At 35.1% G+C, this 16,300-nt stretch overlaps 2 protein-coding genes across 8 annotated transcripts; both read right to left on the reverse strand.

Moving 5' to 3' along the window:
- Positions 1-2,094: 2,094 nt before the first annotated feature.
- Positions 2,095-5,871, reverse strand: LOC115953831 (probable sugar phosphate/phosphate translocator At3g11320). The gene is made up of 4 exons (XM_031071640.1): positions 5,327-5,871; positions 3,975-4,078; positions 3,623-3,851; positions 2,095-2,691 (listed from the first exon to the last, which is right to left on the reverse strand). Exons 1-4 carry the CDS (start codon positions 5,765-5,767, stop codon positions 2,545-2,547), a joined length of 921 nt encoding a protein of 306 aa, XP_030927500.1. The 5' UTR covers positions 5,768-5,871; the 3' UTR covers positions 2,095-2,544.
- Positions 5,872-8,413: 2,542 nt separating this feature from the next.
- On the reverse strand, positions 8,414-15,854 carry LOC115953830 (neutral ceramidase 2). 7 transcript variants are annotated; one of them, XM_031071637.1, is made up of 10 exons: positions 15,742-15,854; positions 14,342-14,736; positions 13,046-13,254; positions 12,056-12,412; positions 11,068-11,332; positions 10,591-10,861; positions 10,367-10,492; positions 9,817-9,880; positions 9,479-9,648; positions 8,414-9,237 (listed from the first exon to the last, which is right to left on the reverse strand). In XM_031071637.1, exons 2-10 carry the CDS (start codon positions 14,686-14,688, stop codon positions 8,689-8,691), a joined length of 2,358 nt encoding a protein of 785 aa, XP_030927497.1. In that variant the 5' UTR covers positions 14,689-14,736; positions 15,742-15,854; the 3' UTR covers positions 8,414-8,688. The 7 variants fall into 7 exon arrangements, with proteins under 7 accessions (XP_030927497.1, XP_030927492.1, XP_030927495.1 ...); XM_031071632.1 differs by lacking the exon at positions 15,742-15,854 and adding an exon at positions 15,561-15,727; XM_031071635.1 differs by lacking the exon at positions 15,742-15,854 and adding an exon at positions 15,512-15,727.
- Between the last annotated feature and the right edge of the window lie 446 nt (positions 15,855-16,300).

The following is a 16,300-nucleotide window of genomic DNA, read 5'->3' on the forward strand; positions in this document are numbered from 1 at the left end:
ACTTTTAAAAAATACATATAATTTTATAAAAATTTGGGCCTTTTACTATAAAAAATAGGGCCCTTTTTCTCAAGAATTTTTTTTTTGTTTAGTGGGGCCTTAGGCCTAGGTCTTGAGCCGGCCCTGGGTGTAGGCGGAGATTGAACCCCAGATCTCTTATACAGCCATCATAGACTTTACCAGTTGAATTAACTGAAACTCACATGTTCTTATCAACTTTGATATAGGTAACTTGACAAAAAAAAAAAAAAAATCAATTAAAGTAAAGTTAGTATTTTTTTTTTAATGGCCAACAACTTTTGGATTTGGATGATGAGTCATGTGTAATTTGGCACTCATAAGTAGTTCCCTTTTTTTTTTTTTCTTTGAATAGAAAAGAGTGATTTTTCCAAATAAAGTAGTCATTTTACAATAATACAATTTCAACTCACACTTCTTATACACCAGTTTTTACACGCCAATTTATAATAATGAATGCTAGTTAAAAATTGGATGTTATTTTCTATTTGATTAATAAACTTATTTTATATATATATATATATATATATAAAATCATAAAATTTTGAAAATTTTAAACATTTGATTAATGACATAACTATTGATTTTTAATTTTATTGAAAATTTGCAAGTATGTGGGATATAATAAGAACATGCAATTCAACAGTTAGATTTTCAAAATTCACATCTTAATAAAAAGATATTGGCAGAGTTTGAATGGTTTTTGTCTAAACTAGTTTGGAAATAAACTTTTTTCAAAAAAAAAAAAAAAAAAAAAAAAAAAAAAAAAAAAAAAAAGGAGGAAGTAATGTCTTGGCTCTCTTAGCCTTTCATGGATTATTCTACTCCTTACACATGAAACACCCAAAAAATCTATCAACCGATAATATGATGAATTAAATATAAGATTTTAGGTTTTATATCACGTCCGAGACCATGGAACTTACCATCAAGAGAACGCGTAGGAATTGTGATTGGTTAATATAAAGAAGTACATAAAAGCCAATGAGATAAGAATACATGGTTTCCACATGGGCCATTTGTGATGTATGGAGGCAGTGGCCTGTGATTGTGAATCATCATCAAGCAAAAGGATAAAAGTTCCAATGACTAGTTGTATCATTGGTGCATAATGCAGCCTCCCACGTATAGTGGAATTTGACTCATGTGCCTCAACTACACAGTTGATTAAGTTCTTTGGGTGATATCAGATTGTTGAAATAATCCCAAACCAAGCATAGAAATAATCTTTGATTCATATGAATTTTATTTGTTCATTAGTCTATTCCATTCTTAGAAGTTGATACTAATTATCCAAGAGAATACATGTGAATTGGACCTATAAAATGGGACCATCATCGTATAATATTTGTTAAAAATAAGGAATTTGCTTTCCTCTTGTTGTTCTCCGCATTATTTTATGTTTCTCTGTTTATAAATAATAAAGGTGTGCAAATAATCAATTTAATTATGCTTAGAATATGGAGAAGGGTGGTTTAGATGTCACATGGAAAAGGAAATCAGATTGAAACTATTCTTTTTTGCAAAGTCAACAATTTAATTATACTTATACTCTAATAAAAGAGGGGTGGTTAAGATGTCATATGGAAAAATAGAGTTTAGGTTAGGTTTCTATTTTATCTCTTGACATGACCGATTTCCAAAATTTTGAGTCTAAGACTTAGATGCCATATCACACTATTCATTTAAGTAATCTTAGCCTAAAATCAGTGGTCTTCAAACGGCATAATTCCCTCTATCCAATGTGTCAATATAAAGAGTTAGTAACTTGGAATGGTTGCAGCAACCACAATGGCGACACTGCTTTATGTTTCAATGTTAAAGAGGGCAGCTTTATTGATTCTAGAAGAGTACATATGCGGTCAAGTTGAGGAAACTAAAGAATATCACTATATCAACAGCATCATATTCCTGATAGTGATCTAGGAATGATTCATGGTGTATCTAGATTTAATCACAATTTATTGACTAACTTGACATTAGAATGAAAGCAGGAAATCACTTTGAAGACTTTTGAGGTACCAACACCATCCACACGTTCTAATTTTCTGTGAAAGGTAGAAACAAATTATACGATCAAACATGTCCCTGCAGATTGAATAACATTGTACAGCTCCCATACAACAAAATAACTTGAATCCTAATGATGATTATGTTGAATACAATATTGAAATACCTGTCAGTAAATAATCAAGGTATGGCACTGAGTCTGAGGCCTTGAGGAGGAAAAAAAAAAGACTTGAATGCATCAGGTCAAGCAGTACCCTGAAACAAAAGCTGATACTGCGGCCTAGTGAGTGGAGATCAATGGTTTTGTATAGAACTTGCTTGCTACTGAATTTGGTTGGTGTGTAATCATGGATATTATCTTTATAGCTTCCAAATGGTAAAAGTTATGCAGGCACATTATAGGCATCAGGTTAGCAAGAGGTTGAACCATGTTACTGAAATCTTGATAGTGTCCCTGCGTGCCAAGTAAAAGGATGATAGATCAATGTGCTTGCTTGATGATCACATACACAAATTTCATCTGAATCTCTTCTTGGCTTCACTGTAAATTACAACTCCAACAACCGTGAGCCCGTAACCTGCCATCCCAATAAATGAAACTGGGTTTTTAAATATCAAAATTGAAATGACCACAGCAACAGCTCCTTTTGCATTTCCCAGAACCTGAAAATGTTTGAAGAATTTAAATCTTATTAGAAGATGGTCTTTCATGAGCAAAATGTCAGATAAATCTTTCAAGACTGATCCAGCCAAGCTATTAAGAATTTGGGATTACTCTGTCTTTTATTTTTTGGTAAGTTAGTCAAAACTAAATGCCTTCCTTAGTGCCTATGTATAATAGCTTATTTTTAGTTTATTCAGCTTATTTGACTTATGTACAACGTTTTAAAAGCTTACACTTTTTAGGTATAGTGTACTTTTGCCCAACTCATTTTTTAAGCCCAATAAACCAATAAAAATAAGCTCTCCCAAATTAGATGAAACATTATGAATTTGTTACATGCTTGTGACCGCTTGCATGAGCATTGCCCTTAACAAGTGTTTTCAAAGCTTCGAATTTGATTCCCTAAACTTGCCAGCAAAGAAGTTATTTAAAATCTATACTGAAATATACAGAGTCAGTAATTTGTCAAGAAAGGGAATTGGCAATACAAAAACTTTTGAGAGTGGATGGACTTAAGGCCTAAGGGAAACAACTCAGACAGAAGGCAAACCAGACAACTAAACAAACTTATTAAACTGTGATAGTACTAGGAGACTTGAGGTAAGACTATAGCCACAGTTAAAAAGAAAGTTCTAATGTTGAGGATATATATAACATAAAAAGAACTCCTTTATGGAACTTGGATTAGAGCTAAGGAGTTTAATAGCAATGATTTGAATCACGTATGTACTAATGTGAGCAAGAATGTAAATACTGAAACCAGGTAATATACAGTTCAAGCCCCTAGAAGCAAGAAAAAATCATTCAGTAGTTGAAATTTCATGTAACACATAACAATCATATGGAAAATTAACCAGATGAAGCATCATGTGTGACTACTTTAGTAAACCACAAAGGAGAGAAAAAGAAACTAAAAAAAATGGGGCATACCTGGAGAGTCAAAGCACTTGTGTGTTTAGTGACCAAGAAATTGGTCAAGTTCACAAAATATGCAAGTGAAGAATTGAACAGCAGATACCAGACCATTTTGGAATCTCTTCTGGAAAGATCTACTGTGATCTCAAACACATTGTCCTCCATCAATAGTGTTGCAGGAAGTAAGAAAACTATAGCTATTGGCGCCATGTACAGCAGAAGGTTCATAGAGTTCAGCTTTTCTCTGGAAAAAACATTGGGATCATCTCAAATTCTCAATCTAGCTTATCAAAAATGAGTGCCAAATTAAGGCCTAAATTCTTAAATTTCCTGAAATATTGCAATAACTAGAAAGATAGATCCATACTCTTCTGAGGATAGCAAAATTTCCTGAAGCACTGACTTGAATGCCCTTCCAGCTGTAGCTGAAACACAAACTATAAACCCTAACAAATGGAAACTCGGTTCACCCTACAACCAAATAATACATGTACATAAACATCTTCTCTGATATTAAAATTAATTAATTGGAAAAAAAAATAACAACAACACAATAGGTAAGTGGGTAACCATACAGAGCCAGCAATGAAACAATTGATCAAGTACACGCCTCACATGAGACTTAGCACATGCCTGCGCAACTCACACTCATCCAATTCAATACCAATCTAGACAATCTGAGTGCCACACCATATATTGCATTTAGCATTAATCTATTACAGAAAATTTATACCCTCTCTGACTTCCTATTAACCATTACTAAAACTAATTCATTCCTTAATGCAGCCCTTATTGATAATTACTGATTAGCTGCACCAGAGTATATATCCGTTGATCCAAGAGAGCTCTTCATTAATCACCTCTAACTTTTCAACAGTTCCTTCTGGCTCTATTTGGCTCTCAGAAAGTAAGAGGGAAAAGGAAGAAATATACAAAATGAAAATCTTTACCATTTTCCTGCCCTTCAAATTTTCTAGAACTAATCAGAGCTAGATTTGAATAGTTCACTCAATTTCTTTGATTCATGAATGAATTACCAATTTTTATTCAACAATTTGGATTTTTTATTCTACAATCTTATTGCTCTCTCTCTAATCAACCATCAATTCATTGAAAACCCTATCAGAACGTTGATTATTAGAGAAAATCATAGAATTGGTTGAAAAATTAAGAGATTGATTGATTGTTAGACAAAATTGAAGGATTGAAACATTGATAACTGACCGCATAAACAGTGCCTAACCTCAATTGTGTGGATTGGAACAAAATTCTTCTAGTTAAACTGTGCCATATTTTGTATATAATACAAAACTATGTCCTCTCCTCTCCTTTGGACTTTTTAAAAACAATTCACTGTACATATTTCTCTATTCAATGAATAATTTATCGTTATTTGTAATATTTCAATATGCAACTTTTTCGACCTTTCTCCATTTTCACTAAGAAAAAGCTCTAAAAACAGCACAAACAAAAAATCCACACTGTTCAATAACATCCAAACAATTTCTTTATTGATCCCTATTGACCAAATTTACCAAGAGTTTCTCTAATTCACCCGCTAAAATCATCATCCATACAAAGAAGAAGAACTGAAAAACATAATAATAATAAGCCTAGTGAAACAAAAAACATCACAACCGTTAATGACCATGTTATATTTGGTGTATAATAAAAGTGGTGAGTCTATGTAAAAATAATTTCATGCGAATCACGTCTTACCCCAGTTGCAACGATGACCCCAGCAACAACAGGAATGAGAGTCACATAAGTAACCCAGGACTCCCTCCTCTTGCTCATCACGTAAGCAAAAACCGCTGTGAAGAACGGCGTGGTGGCCCCGATTGCCTGGTTAAACGACACCGGAATATACCTCAATGACACATTCCCACAAACCACGGAGAAGCAGAAAACGACACTGAGCCCAGCGATCTTGACGAACTGTGTCTTTGACGCAATGTGTTGCACGGGAACCACTTTCATACATGCAATGGCAACGAAGCTGAGCACAGAACACATGGACATGTGACACATGGTGAGGAACACAGGGTACTTGAAACCATAGTTGGTGAGCAAGTACTTGTTGAGGAGCAAGACACCGATGTTGGAACTGTACCATGCTACCACGAGTCCAATCGTGTACCATGGGATCAAGCTCTTCATCGTGGTTATGTACAAAATTCCTAATGGGTATTGAAAAAATTGGAGCTTTTAGCTTTAACGAGGTTTTTAGAGAGAGAGACAGAGCTGTGTGATTTTTGGGAGGAGTTTGTGACGTAACGGTAAGAGGTAACGGTCGTGCCAGTTGCATGGTTAATTTATTGGGGCCAAAAGCGACATATCATATCATATATCGTTCTTTATCATGGTTTAGAATTAAAATACTATTATTTTAAAAGTTTCAAATTAAATCTTAATAGAAAATCAATGTACGGATTCATAGGCCTGAAAATGGACGGAATTAAACTAGGATTTTGTTGTATTTGGTAGTCTTTTTGCTGTCCTATTATGATACTTTGAGCTCACTCTGTTTTAGCTATTTAATTAATCTATGAAGATACTCAATTAACCATAAAAAATAAAAAATAAAAGGTTTAATTTGAAACTATTATGTATTAAAGCCTATTGTTTGTTAGTTTCAAATCTCGAAGTGGACTTTTACATCACGTTCGGTTGCATGGAATGGGAGAGAAGAGAAGAGAAAAAAAATTTACGATAGGGAAAGGAAAAAGAGAGGGGAAAGTGTGTTTGGATGCATCATGACTCTCCGTATGGACATTTTTTTATATATTTTTCATATGGATATCTCTTTTTTAAATACATTTTAAATGAGAAGGAGAGAATTTAAGTCCTTGAGGTCTTGAGTGGAAATACTAGAAAATATCGTTTAACTTAGAGGTCATTGATCAGATGAGTCTGGCAGCTTGGACCCCATTCTGGTACATACTGATCAGATGATCATGTACAAGTTTTGGTACCTAAATTAGACGGCTGTTGTCAACAATTTAAATGAGTCTGTACTGAGTTGTAAATGAGAGTTGCATGGCACTATCAAATTCTAATCACGTGGTGCCATGTTTTTTAAGGTAGTTTTCAAAGTACCTGTCAGGTAGTTCTCAGTATTTGACTAATTACGCACCACTTCCACGCCAAAATTGACATGTATTATGTATAGCCTTGTGTTTGGAAATTAATCTGTGTACCAGTTCAATTTGCCATCCTTATTTGATTTCAAGGTGCACCAAATACTGCAAATTGATTCATTCTAATTTCAATGCCAGCAGATCAATTTGGATAGTATATGTACCTCATTTTTTTAGTTCATGACTAGGCAATCTCAGATTTCAAATCTCCTTGGCTTTACTACAGTTTTAGGCAATTGTATTAGTTAAAAGGATCCGGTTAATGTATGCCCTTAGAGCATACAATAACAATCTATTTTAGAAAAAATTTATTGGGAATTAAAAAAACTGTCAAACTTTTTTGACAACCTTTAATAAAAAATTTCTTGAAATGGCTTACTAACGTATACCCTAAGAGCATATGTTAGTAAAGCCCTAGTTAAAATTTGATCCATTGGAACATTGTCCACCCCTAAGTACCTATGCCTGTGATTTATGACCTATGACTGACCATTTCTAATGTGGCTTAAATCATGCATAGCTCAAGACTTGTTAGGTTGGTTAGCTACTTTCCTTCCTGCACCATTTTTTTCTTCTTCTTTTTTTAAACATTTCTTTAACAAAATTTAGGTACAATTCTTTAGATATTCACCAAGTCTGGAATGTATTGAACAAGAAGCCACTTGATTGACTTGAATTGTCATTAAGGAAAGATAACGCCATTTGTGATGTATTGGTCAATGCAATCACATAATTGAATTCAATTTGGATGATTTTACCTAAATTTTACCCATTTCCTCAAGCAAATTGTTTCTAACTTTTTTATTTTTTAAATTTCTTCGCTGCATAATATTTTAACATTTAGTTGAAAAGACGTACTGAAACGCTATGATAACTATGGAGACAGATTTTGAAACAACGTATATTGTTTATGAAGTATTAAGTTTCAACATTTATCTACTGCTGCACACACACAAAAAAAAAAGTCTCAACATTTATCATAGCTAGCTGGTTTCTCAGTGTAATTGAAAGAGAGACTAAGGGTCCGTTTAGATGGAGGAGTGGAAAAGTGGAAGGATGGAAAATTGTGGGAAGATGGAAAAGTAAAAGGATGGAAAAGTGGGAGTGTGGAAAATATTTAGTTTTCCCTCTTGTGTGTTTGGTTGGAGGGGTGGAAAAGTAGGAGGATGGAAGACTCTTTTGTTTGATTGGAGAGAAAATGGAAAGGATGAAAAATGTAATTTATATAAATTGACTATTAAACCTTTGTTACATAATAGGTAAAAAATAGATTTATTTGTACTTATTACATAATATTAAATTTATCACATCATATATATAAATTTATATTTATATTTTTATTATTATAATGTAAAAATTAGATTAGGTCACGTTGAAAAAAAAAAAGAGAGAGAGAGAGAGAGAGAGAGAGAGAGAAGAGAACGTTTTAGGCCACATTGAAGAAAAAAAAAACTAGGGAGGGCATTATCGTGCAGTTTTCCCCCCATTGCTTTTCCTCCCGATTTGGGAGGAAAAAATTTGTGGGCCCAGGGAGAAAATTTTCTCCCTGGTTTTCCACTCCCCCTGTTTTCTTCTTATTCGCAAACAGAGGAAAACTCAGTTTTCTACTCCATTTTCCTTCTTACATTTTCCCTCCCTCCTAAAATCCACCCAACCAAACACGGTGTAAATCAATGTACTCTACAGAAATGGCCAGAGCATACAGCTGATGAATTGTTTATTTAATTTTCCTAAAGAATGAAATTGCCATTTCCTGCTGTTGGTTTCTCTCTGAACTTACAATTTCTAACTTCCTGCTAATATTCATTTCATGTCTTGGCCATCCTTTACTTTCTAGGAGCTATGTGACGGAGAAACAGCAGTGAAGATGATCATTTATGTATTTCTCATTGTGGAACGTGGATAACTTTGACAATGACTTCAGTATATATTGCCATCTATCTATGCCACTACAAAGGCACTAGATGAACCTGTGAAATGGCTGATTGACCCGAGAAGTGATTTGGAAGCACCAAAATGGCTTATCCGATACACACCAGAAACTGCAAATGCAGGAATCCTCCATTCTATAGTTGCAAAGCTCTCAGGACTAAGTTTTGCAGGCCTTGACCATATAAACCGTAGGCTGAAATCATCATCATCATAAGCTGGTGCCCATTTGTTTTGGTTCTGGAGAATCTCAACCAGTGCAAATGTGCCCTCAGTCATAAGGTCATTTCTTGGGCAAGCAGACCAGAAGGTGACTGTAACCAATTGACCCTTTTTAAAGGTGGAATTTGAAGGAATATCAGTTTTGACATCCCCAAAGTTCACTCCAAAAGGGGTAGCGTCTACGACAACTGGTGGAAGTAAGCTGATTTGCTTGTCAAGGAGATCTGGGGGCTGTGGTCCTGGTTCAACAGCTTGGCCACTGATGAGAGCTGCAGCTAATTTTTTGAACTCTTGAATGTAGGCATCAAGTGTGTGTGGACCATACAGCGTGGAGGCTCCCTGACAATCAGAATACCCTGACATTAGTCATTAGGAATCCTATTTGAGAAAAAAAAAAATTGTGTTTCACTTCAGGATGAACTCTTAAATAGTCTTTTATGAATCTCCTAAAGAATAAGGTTAAAGGATGACACTAGTGGGAAAATGAACTACATAGCTGAACAGACAAAAATATTTGGAGACATGGTGGACAATGCCAGGTTGTTGTCAACAAGGAAGTAGAGAAGTGGCTGATACATACCTCATATCTTTGCACTCTGTACTCCTCAATGGTGGTCACATACTGTGAATATGTATTGGTCAGCCCTGCAATGACTATATGGACATTGCTGTCAAATTTTCCCTTACCTTTAGAAGTAAGCACCGTCTTAACAGCATCACGGAGGCGCCTGCCGGCCATGGTTGTGAATTCTACAAGAAATAAAATCACCTGGAACCTTAGGAATCTATGCCCAATATCTTATTGTAAGAATATAGTTTCCATCCCTAAGCAACATTCGTTAACAATGTGAATAGCGTAAAGTAGAATTCTAAATTTCTAATGGAGGAAGTATTAAGAGTACAGCAGGATCATTTTACCTCCAGGAACGCCGAGAATCACAAGTTGTCCTATCCGCAAAATTTGAACTGGAAGTATCGAGGGCTGCAAAAGTAATTCAATCTATATATCTCAGTATCACCAGTAAACCCATACTTGAAAAAAATTAAAGCACTGGCTAATTGATCTACATACAGAATATCACTAGGAATTTGATCAAAATACTAAAGTAATCATCTGAAATTATCACTGAACTCTAATGCTTGCCCCAAATCTGTTCCATTACTAATGAATGATAACCTAATGCAAACAAAGTAGGCGATAGTATTAAATACTTATTTCCAACTCCAGAAATTAATTCAATTAGATTGTTGCAAGGATTCCCCAAAATGTGCTCTCAAAAGGAAATCTAAAATGGGATATTCATAACAAGTTCAATTATTGAGTGTGATTTGATGTATGAGATTTCCAGACACTGCCATTGACTTTAGTTCAGAGCACCTCAACATGCAGAGCTTGTCCACAAAGTTAATGTACTGTTGTAGGCTTCTTCAATATAGACATTAAGTGGAAAATAAATTAGGTACTTACTGCCCAGTCATATGGTTTCTTCGTTTCCCCAGTATCAAGCAGAATAGGCTTTGGAAGCTGACATTTGACCTGTTCCTGGCTCGGTGTTTTTATCAAGTTCCTCACCGCCCTCCAGAATGCATTCCCCTGTAGAAATACCCAAAAAAGGAATCAATTCCCAGTGTAGGTGCTTCAACAGGGGCATTGTATAAAGATGGGTCAAACATGTACCAGCAATTCCATACCTTATCATCTCCCTGATTGAAATCAAATGCTCCGGGACCATCAGTGGTCCCTGCAGCAAAAGAAAAGCCCATTGCAGCTGGGCATGTTTTCACCACCTCCTGACCCCCTCCCACTTTAGGAAGTGAGACCTCAAGGCTGGAGAAATTTAGATATGCATGTCGGTCATCAACTTTCCCTTTCAGCTGCTCAGATGCTTTGTCAAACAGTTCAACAGCTTTTTTGAATTGTCTTTCTCCAATTATACGAGTACTTTCAAATTCGTCAGGGTAACTGTAAATGAACATAAACAGTTTAAAATTTCCAACGAGCTCCCTTGTAAGAGTAAGATGGAGGGTGAGGTCATGCATTCAAGACCCAACAGGTGTGTGTCTGCACGCATGCAAGTGTAATTTACCAATAAAAAATAGTTTAACAACAATTAAGAATATATTTGAATGTTATACTTGAAGAACTTGAAGAACTTTAAAAGTACATACCCTGGTCCCCTACCAAAACATAATTCATTTTTACCATTGCAGGTACTGTGATCAAAATCACAGGGCAATCCAGTGTCTGTGCAATATGCACCAAGAACATTTGGGCTCACATCACCACAGTTTGATTGACAAAATGCAGATACAAACTGAGGCCTGTCAGCTTGCTTCAAAGCATTCCTGACCCTACTTGCAAGACTCAAAATCCTTGTTGCAGGCTTTCCTTCAGAAGGCTGAAAGGAGGAGGCAAGTCTCAGCAACTCATTTCCTGTTTCAAACAAACTGTATATAATGAAGTATGAAGCATTTAATGTTTCTGTTTCCTAATGAAAGAAAGTTCTTGTATAAGATGTCACGCTGTGAATATGGCCTACCTATGATCTATTTGCGTCATTTTAATAATTCAAGCCAATACTTGAAGAGTGAGTATAATCCAAAAACCTTACCTATCTGTGCTTGTTAATGAAGTTGCCAAATTCTAAGAAGTTGGCATATAGGTCCTGTAATCTTATTTTCTGAATGAATGAACCAATTAAAATAGATCTTGTAAGAGTATTTATTAGTCTTTGTTGATAGTCCCTCCAACGGTGTTGGCTTCTGTTGGGAGTCAGAGTATAAGATTCAGTGGGTTGTTATCAAGTTTTAAACCGGTGTAATATATGCAAAATTATTTATGCAAATAAATTATGGATACCTAGTCTGCCACATGGCGACATTACAATGAAGTGGTTCAACTGCTAGCAAATAAATTTATGCCATTTTAAAATTAATTTTCAAGATTAAAATTGAACATATAATAATCATGTTCAGTGGGTTTGGCTAATTAGATTGTGGTTAAGATAATCTTATCTAAATGAAAGTGATTTCCGGCTGGATTTTCTGAGCTCAAAACATAGATGAGCAAAGCACATAATATTTTGATGACCCCCTAACAACAACTTTGGAAACCAGATTTATAAAATGCACTAGGATTTTACTTGATTTCACTTACGGTTTTCGTTAGGGCTAGGAACTATTGTTGATACCCTTTGCGGGACTCCATCATCTTCAGACTTATTGAAATATAGTGTATCAGAACCTTCCGTTAAACCCTTCTGTTCAAACCAGTCCTCCATAAACCGTGCTGCAGCTCCTTTGTTGTCACCACTTATTAATGAGTTTGTATTACTCATTGAAGTTCCATGAGTAGCAAACCAGTTGAAGCTACCTACTGATCCCCATTTATCATCTACAAACTTTAAGAGGGTCATATCTTTGTCAACATCATCCTTATATTTAGCCCGTTCTGCTGCAGAGTTATTGAGATAAGCACTAGGACTACGATTCACCCCAGCATCTAAAAGCTCCCCTGTGAAACCAGGATTAAAGTTGTGAAGTCTCATAATACATTAAAACATATCTCAAATAAGAAAAAACACAAAAACATCAAAGCCCCACTCAACCTCAGACTGAAGCACAGAGAATGAGCAAAATGCATCACTACATACTAAGTAGTAACAGCATATTTCTTGTGGACAGAAAGTGTCTCATATGCCTGGTTACAAATACCATTATTCATAGACAACTGGAAAGTTCAATAATAAAAAAATGTACCAATTATTCAGTCGGACACCATTTCATCACAGTTATAAAGTTAAAGATTTATGGTCTCTTCAATGCCCAGATCTCTCAATAGGATTGGATCATTTGACATACATCCCAAATATAATTATTGTACTTATTCAGCAAATATGTCAGACGAACCACTTTGCTTCATCATAATTATGTTCCTCTAACCAAACCTAAATGTAAGAAAGAACATTTTTCTTCCCGTTATTCCATGCAATATGCATCAGCTGCATCCATTTTTACTTTCACAGGTAAGTAGCTTGGTGAAACATGAACCTTTAGGGGTAAGATTTTCACCTAAGTTTATGCAGCAGATATGGTTTTGCAGAGTTGCACAAACATGAGTACAGATATGTTGAGTCACCTTCCTAACCTTTATTAACAAATATTGACCCTGGTCGAAGACTTTCGTGAGCTTGTACAATGCTTTTCTCAATGCCATCAACAATAACATCAAATGACTGGCGTACAAATCCAAGAGATGTTATGATATATACAACATATTGGAGATAGCCTCCAGGACCAGCATGAGTGTGGATACCACTAATGGCAACATTCTGCTCTGTATAGAGGTCCCCATACCTGAACAAAGGAAGAAATTTGATGATCTCAGACAATCCATTGGTATCAATCCAATTACAGCACAAAAAATAAAAATTGAAAAGGATATATTTGTAAGGAGGATTCAGGTTCCCATGTCCTAAGATAAAAAAACATCATTAGCAGATGTAGATATTTAGGCAACAGCTTCCTTGGGTCGAAAAAATGGATTGGAGTGTCAGAAAACTAAAGAGAAGAATAATGTATGCATGAGAACATGAGTGGATTTCTTTGAAACTATTTGCTATATTTAGCAAGAGAGAAATGAAAAAATATTCAGAAAGAAAGCAGAGCATGTCCGAGAGTGGTTCAGAAAATCAGTGATGATTTTAAATCTCTCTCTCAAGGATTGAAGAGGTAGCTGTTAATCAAGGGAAGCAATATTTCATTTGAATGGTTGAACTTTAATGTTGTGTTTACACAAGATAATGAAAGAAGACAAATAGTAAGAAAGTTGCAATACATATTGCAGGTGGGAGCTAGCACCACGCGCCCTTGGCACGATAGTCACTCCACAAGTGCAAGTTCTTGCGAGGTGCAATGGCAAGGGCTAGAGTTCAATTCTCCAAGAGAGAGCTTCACACGCATATATTTAGATTAAGTTAGAATAGGATTTCTACGTCGGATTAAAAAAAAAAAAAAAGATTGCAGATGGGAGCTTGTCAGAAAGAATAATTTCTTTCTTTCTTTAGATTAAATTCTAAATTGAATTTTCTGGTCCATACCCTCTTTTATATAGATACCCTACATGTACAATTGAAAATTGAAAGGGTAGGTCTTGCTGTAATAGATTTGATCTTACTCGCTGCATATAATCTTATTTTGGGAGATGGTGAGATATATAATTCCTGGTTAGACCTTCTTTCAGTAGGATTTGAATTGAAAATTTACATTTTTAAAAAAAGTCCAAAATGCTAGGAGACATATATTAGTATGTAAGTATTGATTATATTCACAAAAGCTCATGTTATGTTTCTATTCAATTACCATATAGGTACTACTGCAATGAAAAAAAGAAAAAAGAACACAAACACACATTAAAGCATAATGAGAGTTCAGAGTTGTCTACCTTGCTTTTAATCTCTCAAGTACTTTGATTGTAACAATTTGTGAGGCCATGCAGGCATCAAGATTTACAAATACTAGACGGTTCCCCTGAGGTTCTGCAACAATAAATGTACGAGCTCTCAATCTGAAGTGAACTCCAGACGCAATCTGCCCCAAACTTGCATAACCCATCATATTGACATCCGCAGCAGGCCCTGTTATGTCATAGCTTCCAAGACCAATCAAGTAATTCGAAGCCGATGAAGCCCCACTAATATTATGTACTAAGAAAAACAATAAACCCAGGAACCAAATTGTTGCAGATGACCACTGTATATGGCCATAGAGAAGAAAAGTAAGCATCCCCATAGCTCTCTTCTGAAAGAAATAATTACCCTTCACTCAATTCTTTCCATCCTTCACCAAAAGAAAAGATAAACCATGAGAGGTATATCATTTGTTCATACATAGGTACTAACTTCTAAGTTGTAACATTTAAAGAATTGTAGCTAACATACATCTTAATAGTCTTTTTTTTTTTTTGTTGATATGTAGCTTAATAGTCCAAAAAATGGCATCCCAAAAGGCATAAAAGTCCAGGCTTTCTAAATCATAGATTAAAAATTTCACTCTTTCTATCCTTCACCAATACAAAAGATAAACCATGAGAGGTGTATCGTTTAATTCATACAAAGGTACCTAACTTGTAACATCAAAGAATTGTGGCCGACATACAGCTAAATAGTGTAAAAAAAAGGCATCCCAAAAGAGCAAAGAAGTCTAGACGTTTCTTAAACATATGTTAAACTTGCATAGAATAAAAAGTGGATACACTCATACACATAACACATTATAATCATTCAATCCCAGTCCATTCTCAGCCTCACAACCATTTATTTTGCTATTGTTTCATAACCATAAATAAGAACAAAACGTGAAATCAAAGGAAAACAATACATAAACTGTCCAAAACAAACAACTGAACACTATCTTATCCAAAACTACTCTTACATGAGACAACATAGGCCAATTTTGACACAGTAAATTATCAAGTCATGACCCAACTCATCCAAACAAATTCAAAAGTTTCCACAAACAGGTCCTGAAGTCCCCATGCAATAACTAAATGTAACAGAAAAGAAAAACCAGAAAACAAAGACTTACATAGGTATCATATAAAACAATCTGTTACCTTCACTGTGATAAAAATAAAAAATAAAAAATAAATAAATGAACTCAACTCAGTGACACCAATGGCGAGAAGATCTTCAACATATGTAATATAGAGGTTAAGTGAGAAAAAGGGTAAAGAAGTCTTGAGTCTTGACAGATCACAGAACCCAATTTTGTCCACTCCAAATGTGGGGTCACTGAAAAGACAACTACATAGGCTTAGTTACGATGCTATACATACATACATACATTATACATACAACCATAGTATGAGTCTTTGCCTCGTAGTCTTAGCGCTACAGCCAAGGAGAGCACTTCATTTCAATAGAAAAGTAGCACTTTTTTTTGGGGGGGGGGGCACTCTTCTTCTCCAAAACTCACAACTTTACTTTATCCTTACTCCAGATAAATAGGCGTTGATTTGAAATCAGGCTTTACCCAACAAAAAAATAGGTCAATATTGCCACTGAATTACAAAATTAATTTCTGAGATGAAACACAATTTTTTTTTTTTTTTGGAAAAAAAAAAAAAAAAAAAGCAGTAAACAATAAACATCATTTTACTGTTGAAGAATGAAAGCACTGGCATCATGCTCAAGGCGGGCCGGGGAGTTTAGTTTAGATGATGGGGAAATGGCAAGGGGGTGTTTACTATACATACACTAACACATACAAATGTATACACACACACAAATGTACATGCACATGATTTAAGCGTGTACATTTGTGTGCATTGGCAGATGTGTTAAGGGTTATTTCTTTAAAAGATACCTTATATCCTTATAAGTAGAAGGTAAAAGTGCGACAA

The sequence above is a fragment of the Quercus lobata genome, chromosome 7, assembly GCF_001633185.2.
Source record: "Quercus lobata isolate SW786 chromosome 7, ValleyOak3.0 Primary Assembly, whole genome shotgun sequence".
In the NCBI taxonomy this organism is placed as follows: domain Eukaryota; kingdom Viridiplantae; phylum Streptophyta; class Magnoliopsida; order Fagales; family Fagaceae; genus Quercus; species Quercus lobata.

Bases quoted from the DNA above. Each gene is read 5' to 3' on its own strand.
- LOC115953831 (XM_031071640.1), bottom strand. From the start codon at position 5,767: ATGAAGAGCTTGATCCCATGGTACACGATTGGACTCGTGGTAGCATGG. The intron at 4,079-5,326 runs GTAAGACGTGAT...ATTTGGTTGTAG, and splicing joins GGGTCATCGTTGCAACTGGG to GGTGAACCGAGTTTCCATTT. The intron at 3,852-3,974 runs GTATGGATCTAT...TGTTTTTTCCAG, and splicing joins ATTTTGCTATCCTCAGAAGA to AGAAAAGCTGAACTCTATGA.
- LOC115953830 (XM_031071637.1), bottom strand. From the start codon at position 14,688: ATGGGGATGCTTACTTTTCTTCTCTATGGCCATATACAGTGGTCATCT. The intron at 13,255-14,341 runs GTAGACAACTCT...TCCTTTGTTCAG, and splicing joins CTTGAGAGATTAAAAGCAAG to GTATGGGGACCTCTATACAG. The intron at 9,238-9,478 runs GTATGTATCAGC...TCTGATTGTCAG, and splicing joins ACAGAGTGCAAAGATATGAG to GGAGCCTCCACGCTGTATGG.